The 12906-nt window shown below is 32.3% G+C and overlaps 1 protein-coding gene across 4 annotated transcripts; it reads left to right on the forward strand.

Annotated features, from left to right (window-relative positions):
- The first annotated feature begins 5750 nt into the window (after window positions 1–5750).
- On the forward strand, window positions 5751–12260 carry LOC120087538 (Protein kinase superfamily protein). 4 transcript variants are annotated; one of them, XM_039046219.2, is made up of 6 exons: window positions 5751–6076; window positions 7611–8844; window positions 9001–9037; window positions 9744–9924; window positions 10412–10865; window positions 11550–12260. In XM_039046219.2, the coding sequence occupies exons 1-6, from the start codon at window positions 5814–5816 to the stop codon at window positions 11889–11891; spliced, it is 2511 nt and encodes an 836-aa protein (XP_038902147.1). In that variant the 5' UTR covers window positions 5751–5813; the 3' UTR covers window positions 11892–12260. The 4 variants fall into 4 exon arrangements, with proteins under 4 accessions (XP_038902147.1, XP_038900644.1, XP_038901380.1 ...); XM_039044716.2 differs by having other exon boundaries at window positions 5752–6076; window positions 7611–9037; XM_039045452.2 differs by having other exon boundaries at window positions 5752–6076; window positions 7671–9037.
- The last annotated feature ends 646 nt before the right edge of the window (window positions 12261–12906 follow it).

Consider the following 12906-nt stretch of genomic DNA (forward strand, 5'->3'; position numbering starts at 1 on the left):
TGAAAACTTTTTACTCTTCCAAATGGAAAAAAAGTCATAGGTGTCAAATGAGTATTCAAGACCAAAAAAAATGAAAGGGAGAAGTGGAGAGATGTAAGGCAAGATTAGTTGCAAAAGACTATTCTCAAAGGAAAGACATTGATCATGATAAAGTATTTTTGCTCTCGTTGCTTGCTTGGAAACCATAAGGTTGTTAATTGCACTTTCTGCTCAAAGTAAATGGAAGATCCTTCAAATGGATGTTAAATCAATACTCTTGAATGGATATTTGGAAAAAGAAGTCTACATAGAACAACCCCTTGGTTATGCCTGCTAAGGTTAGACTATTCTCAAAGGAAAGACATTGATTATGATGAAGTATTTTTGCTCTCGTTGCTCGCTTGGAAACCATAAGGTTGTTAATTGCACTTTCTGCTCAAAGTAAATGGAAGATCCTTCATATGGATATTAAATCAACATTCTTGAATGGATATTTGGAAAAAGAAGTCTACTTAGAACAACCTCTTGGTTATGCCTGTTAAGATTGATGCCCTAAATCTCGTAGGTTCCTATAGTTTGTAATTGTATTGTACAAGCATTTCATTTATGTAATAAAATATATGTTGTTTTCTTCAAAATTCGTTGCATTAACTACAAACCAATAAACAAAAATCCAAAGTTATCTTGTAGCTTAAACATGTATGTAGAGACATACAGGTGGATCATGTTTAAGTGATAACCTAAATGGTCTGTAGTAGATGTACACACATTTTATTTATGTAATAAAATATATGATATTTTCTTTCAAAATTAGCTGCATTAACCACAAACTAATAGACTAACATCCAAAGTTATCTTGTACCTTAAACATACATGTAGAGACATACAGGTGGATCATGTTTAATTGATAACCTAAATGGTTTGTAATAGATGGATAAGGTTGGATACCTTATCCTAGTGATACTACGAGTATGACCTGCTTTGTAGATGTTACAATTGTTATAAATTGCTACAAATGATCTGATTCTGATTATTCATGTGGAGACATATGAGCGGTGATATTCTATACAAAGGAGTTTGTATAAGAACGAACCACGAAATGTTTAGTCTTATTATATAACGATGTTCATAGTAGAGACTTACATTTCACCAGGATGACCATAGGTAACATGGCCTGAATCCTAAGTAAGTTGTGAACTTTTGCTTATGAAGTTGGTCCTTTTGATTTGTATGGGTGAGAGTGGCCATATCGCTAACTCAATATTTTAGGGATTCATCTGATTAGGGAGTTAGGAACACAACTGCACAAGAAGGAATTTACTCCTTCCCCATTGTCAGTGCAAGTAAATAAATTGCTCCCTTAAGGGCTGATTCTAGGGCTTGAAAAATGTGGCGCCATATCCTCTCCTAACCCGAGAGGGGTTTAATCATAGTCAGACTATAATTTATTTTTCATTGAAGGGATCAATGGTACTTAAGGAGTTAAATGTAACTACAGGGGAAAAACTGTAATTTTGGCCTAACTGTACTTACGAGCAATTTGTGAAGGGTTACTATACTGTTGATTGGTTATATCCAATGGACACATAAATATATCTATAGTGCGAAGAGTGCAGTTTTCGGTTTTTAGTGGAGTGTCTGATAGTTAATGGATGGTAAATAATTTAATTAAAGAGTTTAATTAATTATTCACGTACCGTTGGAGCTTCAAGCTACAGGCCCATGAGGTCCCCGGTAGCTCAATTAGATTTAATGAGAATGAATTTTTCGATGAATTTGAATTGTTCAAATTAATTGAGGAAATTAATTATATATGATATAATTAATTAAATTTAATTGTATATGGTATAATTACTATAATGTATTTGATACATTATAATATTAAGTATTTTAATTGAGAGAAATTAAATATTTGAATATGATTCAAATATTAATTATGTGAATTGGATTCATATAATTAAATTTAATATAAATTATATAAATGGAATTTATATTAAATATCGTTGTTGAGAGAATTAAACTATATGTTATATTGTATGGGATACAACATCAAACTATAGGTTATATCTTATATTTGATATAATATATAGTTTAATATATATTATAAGATAGAGTAGTTATTATATATATATATTAAAGCTTTTTAAATTTTTTAAAATTTTATTTTAGTAACAAAAAAATAATTATGGGAGGGAGTCGTAACTCCCTTCCCACCTTTTAATCTCTCAAACGTGAGAGTGGGATATCCCTCATTCTCTGTAGTTTTGCAAAAACTGAATACAAGAGATTTTTGAAAAACACGAAAGGCTATGTGATAATCTTCTTCCTTCTTTCTCTAAATTCTCTCAACCAATCTCTTTTCCCTCTTACAAATCCAAAATAGCCAAAGCCCCACACCTTCTTAGTTTCTCACCCAGAGAATACCACGGAAGCCATTGTGGTGCTGTCCAATTGTTCGAAGGATTTTTCTAGTGAAAAATCATTCTTCAAAGATAAAGGTTTCAAACCCATTTTATTTTCCTGTAAATTCTTTTATAGCATACTGTAATTTTTTCATTAATTGCATAATTTCATTCTTTTCTTCTGTAAAATTATATTATGTGAAATTTTGGGAATGTAGACGATCCATCTTTTCCACTCAAGGACCCTTATTTGGATCCTTCAATTTCGTGAAAGGATGTGAAGATAAAGTTTTGAAATTAAAGAAGAGTTGTATAGATTGAAACAAGTACCAAGAATGTGAACTAGCAAAATCAACAAATATTTTCTCGATAATGGATATTTGAGATGCCCTTATGAACATTTTCTTTATATTAAGACTAATGATCATAGAAATATATTATTGTTAGTTTGTCTACATCTGGATGACTTAATTTTTACAAGAAATTGTGCAAGTATGTTTGAAGATCTCAAAAAGGTAGTGACCCAAAAATTTGAAATGACAGATATTGGGCTGATGTCATATAATCTTGGCATTAAGGTGAAACAATTAGAAAATGGAATTTTCATTTCACAAAAACGATATACTAAAGAAATTCTAGAGAAGTTCAAGATGATCAATTCTAAATCTATCACAAATTTGATTGAACCTGGGACAAAACTGTCCAAATATGAAGAAGGAGTTGTCGTTGATCCTTCATATTTCAAAAGCTTAATTGGAAGTTTGAGATATTTAACGCACACGATAGAATATTCTTTTCAGCGTTGGATTGATAAGTCGGTTTATAGAATCTCTTATAACTACTTATTTGAAAGTGGCAAAGAGAATTCTTCGTTACCTCAAAGATATACTTGATTGATAGATTATTTTATTCTTCATCGAAAGAATTCAAGCTTGAAGGTTATTGTGATAGTGACTGGGTTGGAGATATGAATGACCGAAAAAGTACAAGTGGATATGTTTTATTTGTTGGAAATATTGTATTTACTTTGAGTTTTAAGAAGCAACCTATTGTGACATTTTCTACTTGTGAGGTAGAATATGTTGTTGCAACTTCATATGTTTGTCATGCAATTTAGTTAAGAAATTTACTGAAGACAGTTGCAATTTTGCAAGATGATGCAAATATGATCTATGTAGATAATAAGTCAACAATTACTCTACCAAAGAATCTAGTATTTCATAATCGTAGGAAACACATTGATACAAGATTTTATTTTATCAGAGATTGTATTTCAAGAAAGAATGTTCAAGTTGAATATGTGAAGAGTGAAGATCAAATTGCATATATTTTCACAAAATCACTTAAAGTTGATGTATTTAATAAGTTAAGAACTTTGTTTGAAGTCTTCAAAAAACATGTTTAAGGGGGGATGTTGAAAATTAAACATGTTTTTAATTAGATAAATTATAGATGAATTAATTCATGAGAGTTGGCAAAATTAAAGGATGAAAGTTAATTAAGTTAATGTAAGAGTTTTATGTATTTAAGTATGAGAGTTTGATGAATTAAAGTATGGGGGTTAATATGAGTTTTTATATATTTAAATATGAGAGTTATGGACCCGTGAGAATTCTATAAGTAGAATTGTTGTTTGAAGAGTCTTTCAAATATAAGTGTTTTGTTTTCTCTCAAATATTTGTTTGTTGATTATATATTTGTGAGGGTCCATCATACGCTTCCAACAAGGTGAACATAACTTAACTGACATAACTATTAACTTCGAGTTTTGAGGTTCGATCCCCACGTATTGTAAAGAAAAATTACATAACCTTAAATATTGAAAACCTTGGTCTACATGTTGTGCCATTTCTCAATCCTCCTCAACCCGTGCTGTCTATTTGTCTCAAGTTGTTATTCATTGTTTATTCTAGCTTTACGATCATTTTCATTAACTTTTTAAGTGTTTAAAAATATTTTTAAACATTTAAAAAATCAATCTAAACATGTCTTTATTACACTACGTTTAACCATTTTTTTTTGTAAAATACTGCATTTTCATCATGTCATGTCCTTTGAATTTTTAATGTTTAATGTGGAATTCTTAGTGATAGAAAAAAATTTAAAACACTTTCGAAAGGTTGAGACGAAACTTTTAAAGTTTATGAGTCTCTTTTGAATGAATTTCAAAGTCTAAGGATATTATCTACAATTTAACCAAATGGATAAATGAGTGGTTTTTAAATTCTCTCTCTCTGAGATGAGATGTCTATTTTAACAGCAGAAAAATCAAATAAATGATTGCAAAGATATATATATATATATAAATAAAAGTAAGCATGTTTTAGTTCATAATACATATCCAAGTCAAAATGAGTTTAGCTCAATGTTAATTGACATAATCTTCTTCCTTAAAAGTGGAAAGGTTGATACTCAATCCTACAATTGTTGTATTAAAACAAATACATACTAAAAAAAAAAAACCAATCACTACTACTACTATAATTATTCTTAGTAACAATACAATTCATATCAATTAATTTTTATACAACTTTCGCTATTGAAATGGTTGGACGTGTACATTTCTTCTATTACAAAGTGTCCAACAACCATATAGACACGTAACCGTTGTGATCTGAATTTAAAGTCAACCCTAGCAACTAGTTCATATCATCACAATAATTAATAGCAATCGCTCTTAGGAAAGAATTAAAATCAATGGATAATACATGTAGTCATATTAATACGAAAAATACTTGAGTACGTCCTAAATAGTATTTGTTTTTATGTAGTCTATCTAAATCTTCAATCATAAATTACCACATAACAATTTTTTTTTCTTAAAAATTAAATATATGTTTTTAACATGTTTTTCCAATATAAGAAAAGAGATTGTACGGACATAGGTACTTCGACTACATTCGAACATTATTCTATTAAAGTAGTGTATCCGTCTTGAATTGTCCAAAGTTTTATTATGTCAACGACAACATGAAGCCGCCCTCCCAATAGTTTAGTACGATAGAGCCCATCGGTTGACTTTCACAAACCCTATATTTCAATCATATTTAATTTCCCAAACGTTAAAAATTTGAAAAATCCCAGGTGCCCAAATATTTCTCCTAATTCAATCTACATAAGGTGTGAAAATGTGAATTAAAAAGTAATCAATAATTGAAACAAACGTGTCAAATAGCCACTGTGAGCAGGTGAAATCTCCACCCTTCAAACCTCACAGCTTCCAACACGTGTCGTTTTCTCACAGCCGTCCATTTTTTGTGGGAAGCTTTTTCAAAGTGTAGTTCACCAACTTCTCTGCACTTAATTACACACCCATTATCATTATCCTATTTTCTATGGGAGAGACGTGTCTTTTTGAAGTAGTTTAAAGCCCATTAATAGCTGAAGAATTATGCCCAATTGTTGATCTTCGTTTATTTTTTTGGCCTTCTAATGGCTGTAGGCCGTGCCAATTCTTTGTTTTTGGCTTTCGCTTTTGCATGGCTCATTAGGGCTTGCATGGCCGGTCAAATTGGTTTTAGATCGAGGTTGCTAGCTAGTGATCGAAATCAAGTGTGGTTTTCTGATAATGGCACATTTGCATTTGGATTTAGTCCGGTGAGTAGTAGCGGTGGCAACGTCGGTGACCGATTTCTACTTGCCATTTGGTTTGCGGAGCTTCCGGGGGATCGAACTGTAATTTGGTCGGCTAATAGGTTGGTCATTATTGAAATAGTTGTAGCATGTTTATTCAAGCTTTGAGTGTTGTTGTTTTCTTTGTTAACCTTTTTATGTTGTTATACATTAAATTTTGTATGGTGAAGTTTCATGGAAAAAGTAAAGTTTGTTCATTTTTAGCTTAGTTTGCAACACAAACACTCGTTCATTCCAAAAAATAGGCTTAGTTTCTAGAGGAAATTAAAAATTAGATTAGTATCATAAGCTAGAGTTCTGACTTTTTTCCTTCTTATTTTTTCTTTTTATTACAATAAAATAAAACATATGACCAAGAGAGACGTTTATTGCTGATATCGTTGATATTTCGACGATAGGGAGAAAAAGACTTTTTCTACCTATATCTTTGTTAGAATCATCTAAATTCATCATCGATAATATTGAACAATATTTCAATCCCTAGTTATAGATTAATATACTCGTTAACATGAATATAACTTAACTAATTTATGCATGCATTATAATTTTTACAATGAAGTTGGAGTTTCATATCCCTACTTAGTATTCCCACATATATCGTTGTGCTAACAATAATACACATCATGAATTTGCAAACCTATAAATAGTAATTTAATTATTTCACAATTTTAACACAAAATTATATACATTTTCAGTAAACTAAATTAAATTTTCAGTAATCTATTTGAATCTTTTTTAATGACGAAGATTTTGATAAGATTTTCAGTAAACTAAATTAAATATTCAAATTTTTATTTCATCAACCATTTGAATGTAACTCAACTAGTTAAGATAAGAGTATTAATTAGGAAGTTAAATATCTATCCTTTCGAATGTGATTAAACTTTATATATATATATATATATCACTTTTATTCAATGAAAAGAAAAATTACAATTATTTTTTAAAAAAAAAAAAAAAAAAGGGAAAAAACACACAAGTTACCGAACCTATACTCAATGAAATATCCTTTTCAAGATTTATTGAAAAATATTCACTGTTTGTTAGAACTTTGGACTCAACTGATATATTACTTTTTTTCAAAAAAGAAAAAGAAACACAAGTTCAATTATTATTAACTTTTTCTTTTTTTGACGGAAAAGAAAGTCCAAATGGTTTCCAGAAATAGGAGTTTTCTTTTTGTTAGTAACAAACTACAAAGGGAAGAAAATAACTTTTTTTTTTTTAATAATAATAAATGTGAATAAATTTGAACTTAATTATTGTAGAATATAATTTTGAGAAGAGTATACGACAAAAAGTCCAGAGTCCACATTCTCCCAACTACCTGCTTGCTAAGATTGTTGATTTTGTTACTTGAAATTCATGCGAATAACATAATTTGATCCAAAATTTTGAGCGATGGTTTTAAAAAAAGTGTTTTTCTAATGCCAAAATCTTAAAAAATAATAATAAAAAGATGAAATAAAATAAAAAGATGAAAAATAACCATAAAGAGATGAGTTCTGATGTTTGAACTTCATCAATGGAAGAACACAGTCGTTCCATTCATCTTTGAAGAACAAAAGCTTATTAAAATCTGCCTTTTTTTTCCAGTTCCTCTGCTCTTCGTTTAAGCGACCATGTTTCATTTCTTTCTCAATCATTTACTTATAGAAACTCTCCAGTCTCCAAGAATGCGATTGTGGAACTCGACGGCACCGGGAACCTCGTCCTCACCAACGACGGCAGCGCCGCCGTCTGGTCCTCCAACACCTCTGGAGATGGAGCAGAGTTTGCTGTCATGTCGGAATCCGGAAATTTCATTCTCTTCAACGCTGAACGAAGCCCTGTTTGGCAGAGCTTTTCACACCCTTCTGATACCCTTCTCCCAAATCAACCTCTATCAGTCTCTTTAGAGCTCACAACATCCAAATCCCCTTCCCATGGCGGATATTATACCCTAAAAATGCTCCAACAACGCACCACTCTCAAACTCGCCTTGACATTCAATTTGCCTGAAAGTTACGAGGGTTTGCCTGAATCTTACGCAAATTACTCATACTGGTCGGCCCCTGAAATTTCCAATGTAACGGGGGAAGTCATCGCTGTTTTAGACGAAGGTGGAAGCTTCGGTGTTGTGTATGGGGACTCCTCTAATGGTGCGGTTTATGTTTACAAAAACGATAACGATAATGGCGGATTATCGGCATCGACAAATCAGTCTATTCGTAATGTACGGACACAAGTTGTTCGACGATTGACCTTAGAGAGTAATGGGAACTTGCGTTTGTATCGATGGGATGATGATGTTAATGGGTCTCGTCAATGGGTGCCGGAATGGGCGGCGGTTTCAAATCCTTGTGATATTGCTGGAATTTGTGGAAATGGGATTTGCTATTTGGATAAAAGCAAGACGAATGCGTCTTGTTCTTGCTTGCCGGGGACTTTCAAGGACAACGGCGGCAGCCAATGCTTTGAAAATTCATCGTCGGTTGGGAAATGCGGTGGCCAAAATCATCAATCTCCCTCGACTCAGTACAGGATTTCTCCTGTTCAGCAAACAAATTACTATTATTCTGAGTTCTCTGTAATTGCAAATTACAGCGATATCAACACAGTATCGAAATGTGGTGATGCTTGCTTAACTGATTGTGAGTGTGTTGCTTCTGTTTATGGGCTTGACGATGAGAAGCCTTACTGTTGGGTGTTGAGAAGCTTAGATTTCGGTGGATTTGAGGATGCTGGTTCGACTCTCTTTGTGAAGGTCAAGTCTAATGGCTCAATACCAGAAGCCAACGGGCCAGGAGCTGAAGGAGATTCTTCAGGAAGTGCTAAAGAAAAGGCTACGGTAATTCCTATTGTTCTGAGTATGGCTTTTCTGATTGGGCTGCTGTGTCTGTTGTTATATTATAATGTTCATAGAAGAAGAGCTATGAAGAGAGCCATGGAGAACTCTCTCATCTTGTCTGGTGCTCCCATGAGTTTTACCCACCGTGATTTGCAGGTCCGGACGAACAATTTCTCCGAGGTTCTTGGAACAGGTAACCCATTTGCAGTGTTTTTAAGGCCTGGTTCAGTATTTTCTCGATGATTTTGATTGAAAGGTACTTTTGGTTTTGGCTATGGAAAAGTCTTTTTTGCATCATCCAAATATAGTGCATGGCTGGAAGTGATTTTCAAATTTTTAAGATCACTTTTGTCAAGTTTAAAATCACTTCGAAACACATCCTTAATCATTCCAAATCAATTAAATGTTTAATTATTCCATGAAAATTTCACTAAAAGGCTATTATGTATTTTTTTTAAAAAAAAATAAATAAATGATAAGGCACTCAAATTTAATTTATATTAATTCTTACATTTTAAAGAAGTATTACATATTAACGACATTTCTTTCTTTCTTTTTTTTTAAACCTCCAATATTTAGCATATAAATGGATATTTTATCTCAAATAAAAACGATACCACTTTTTTTTTAGAGTTCAATTTGGACCTTAGAGGAATAAGCTATGATGAGTAAAGAAATATACTTTAAAATGTATTTTTCGTACTATTAAAATTGATTTTGAATAGTTAAAAACACTTTTCGAGTGATTTTGAAAATGACAAAGATGATTTTAATCATTTTTGAATACTCTCAAACATGACATTCTCTAGGAAGAAGAGCAAATCTGAAGTGCTAGATGCATGCTTTAGGTCCTTGTTCAGTGTTTTCATGGGAAGTTTTGATGTTTTGTTTATTTTTAGGGGGATTTGGTAGTGTATATAAAGGAAGCCTTGGAGATGGGACTCTGGTAGCTGTGAAGAAACTTGACAGAGTTTTCCCTCATGGAGAGAAGGAGTTTATAACCGAAGTTAACACAATTGGATCTATGCATCACATGAACTTGGTTCGGCTCTGCGGATACTGCTCAGAAGGATCGCATAGGTGAATTTTCCTACCCCATAGCCCATAATTCATAAAAAAAACTTGTTTCAACTTTCAATGATTGTTGTTTAGAAGCTGTTTTCTCTTGTATTCAGCAAGTTCATTTTCACTGCTGACATGTCTTTTTAAAACGATTTAAGCCCTTGTTTTCAATGATCTCACTCTTTACTACTACCCAAAAGCTTGTTTTAATATAAGTTTCAAAAACAGATGCACAAGAAGTTAGTTTTGATGGCTGTTGTTAATAAGTTGAGTTGCTTTCTCTTGTTTTCTTTAAGTTTGTTTTCATGGATTATTGAAGTAGTTCATACTTTCAAGGATCATGTTCTTTATAAGTTATCTGGAAGTTGAGTTTGCAAAGAGTGTCAAAGACATGCAAAAGTTCTTTTTATCAAAACAATGTCCAAATAGGCTCAAGCGTTTCATATCAAATTCTGGATTGCATGTAGAATTTGAACTGTATCTAAGTACTCATTACATTTTTCAGGCTTTTAGTTTATGAGTTTATGAAAAATGGGTCATTGGACAAGTGGATATTTCCAACGCATCATAATCAAGACAGAATTTTAGATTGGTCGACTCGGTTTCACGTAGCTGTTGGCACAGCACAAGGGATTGCTTATTTCCATGAGCAATGCAGGAATAGGATCATACACTGTGATATCAAGCCAGAAAACATTCTATTGGATGAAAACTTTTGTCCCAAAGTTTCAGACTTTGGTCTGGCTAAGCTGATGGGAAGAGAGCACTCACATGTTGTAACAATGGTGAGAGGGACAAGAGGATATTTGGCTCCAGAGTGGGTTAGTAATCGCCCAATCACTGTTAAAGCCGATGTTTATAGCTATGGAATGCTTCTCTTGGAGATTGTTGGTGGCAGGAGAAACCTTGATATGTCTTTTGATGCTGAAGACTTCTTCTATCCTGGTTGGGCTTACAAGGTTAGCTTCTAAATCTTGCTATCACTTCAAACCATATAGTTTAAGTTGTTTTCACCTCGATCACTCTATATTGTTTCAAAAGTTCCATTATAGTTTGTTATCAAATCAACAATGAAAGGTAGATAGAAATTGTAAACAGTACAAGAAATAAAGATTTACGTGGTTGACTAACAGTGTATTAGTTATGTGTAGATGGAGGGAAGGAACTGCTTTATTATTAAAGAGAAACTATCAAATTTTAGATTAAAGAGGGGCCTTAAGGTTAAAGAGTTTATATTAGATAATAGATTCAAGACATTTTAACATAGTTACTAGATTAAAATTTTCAAACATTCTTGCTGCTGCCAAATGTTAATAGTTTTCTTACTTGCCACATTTTGAGGGGAAAAAAGTGGATTTTGCGAATAGGATTTCGTGCAAGACTCAAATTCTTATAGAGTTGGGCAATTTAACTTTCACATGGAATGGTTACAAACTATTACCATGTGGTAATAATTGATAACTAAACGGAGAACAACTAATACTACTATGGTATTTTAAGCAAGATGTGGCATTTGAAGTTGTCGAAATGTCATCAAGCGATTCCTTGGTGTAAGGTTATGATACTAGAGAGATTTGCTGTCCGGATAGAACAACCGATGGTTTCACAAACTTATATCACATGGGGATTTTTTTTCTGAACAGGAGATGAGGAATGGGACGCATTTCAAAGTTGCAGACAGGCGACTAGAGGGTGCAGTGGAGGAAGAAGAGCTTATGAGAGCATTGAAAGTTGCATTTTGGTGCATTCAAGATGAAGTTGTCACAAGACCGACGATGGGCGACATCGTGAGGATGTTGGAAGGATCGATGGAAGTTGACATGCCGCCAATGCCACAGACAGTGGTGGAGCTGGTTGAGGAAGGATTGGATCAAGTCTATAGAGCCATGAAAAGAGACATCAACCAGTCAAGTTCCTTCACCATTAATAGCCATCCTTCATCTTCTTTGGCTACCTGCAGTCATTCCACAATCTCTCCAAGATAGTTAAAATGTAACACACAACAAAGTTTTGTTTAGAACATCAGAAGTAGGATCCTGCAGTCATTCCACAATCTCTCCAAGATAGTTAAAATGTAACACACAACAAAGTTTTGTTTAGAACATCAGAAGTAGGATTCTGCTCTGTATCTATAGCCAATATATATTTTTTTTTAAAAAAAAAAAAAAAAAAAGAAAACTATGCGTAGATGTCTATTTGGAATGACTTTATGAGTACTTAAAACTTATTTTAAGATTTATAAAGTCATTTCAATCAGATCATTGGTCATCATCTTTGACCCATTTGTAATGTAAAAAGTTGATTGCATTATGCTCTTACACCCAAAGATAATACAGTTTTGGATGTTTCTATTATATTCGGCCTAACCATTTTATTATTTTACTTATGTAAAATTAGATTGATAATTGAGCTAATGAGATTAAAAAATGACGTTCAACCTGCTATTTTGTTGATATCATATGATTACTTTACGATGAAAATTACATAAATATAAGTACATAAAGAATAAACCAATAAGGAAGCAACTAAATTAGCCAAGATTTTGCTAATGTACAATTTAAATAATAGACATACGGTTGCATCCACCATAAAATTCAAGGTAGTAAAGTTGAAACCAACGTAGAAACAATAACCCTATCTACGATGATATTGTTTGACATATATCTATCATTTTGATTTTCTATAAAGAACTTTGGACTATTAGATTCGTTTTGGATAAAATTTTCATAAATCTTTAAAGAGATTTGTCTTCCTCCAAATAAAGACTTCATATACTTCATTTTGATCATTTTTTTAAGGACAAATTATTAAGTGTTTGTTTAGAATTGTTAGTAACTCAAAATTGTAAATTAGTTTTGAATTGGTCTAGTCAATTTCTAGTTTTTAGGAAAAATAGTTAGAGGTTATTTTTAGTTGTAATCAAGTCTTCTTATCTTGATAGAGTCTGGGATTAGTTGCTAACATTGTGGAATCTATTTTTAGATTTAAAATTGTATTTAT

Source organism: Benincasa hispida, chromosome 1 (assembly GCF_027475165.1).
Source record: "Benincasa hispida cultivar pf3 chromosome 1, pf3_genome.v1.1, whole genome shotgun sequence".
In the NCBI taxonomy this organism is placed as follows: Eukaryota; Viridiplantae; Streptophyta; class Magnoliopsida; order Cucurbitales; family Cucurbitaceae; genus Benincasa; species Benincasa hispida.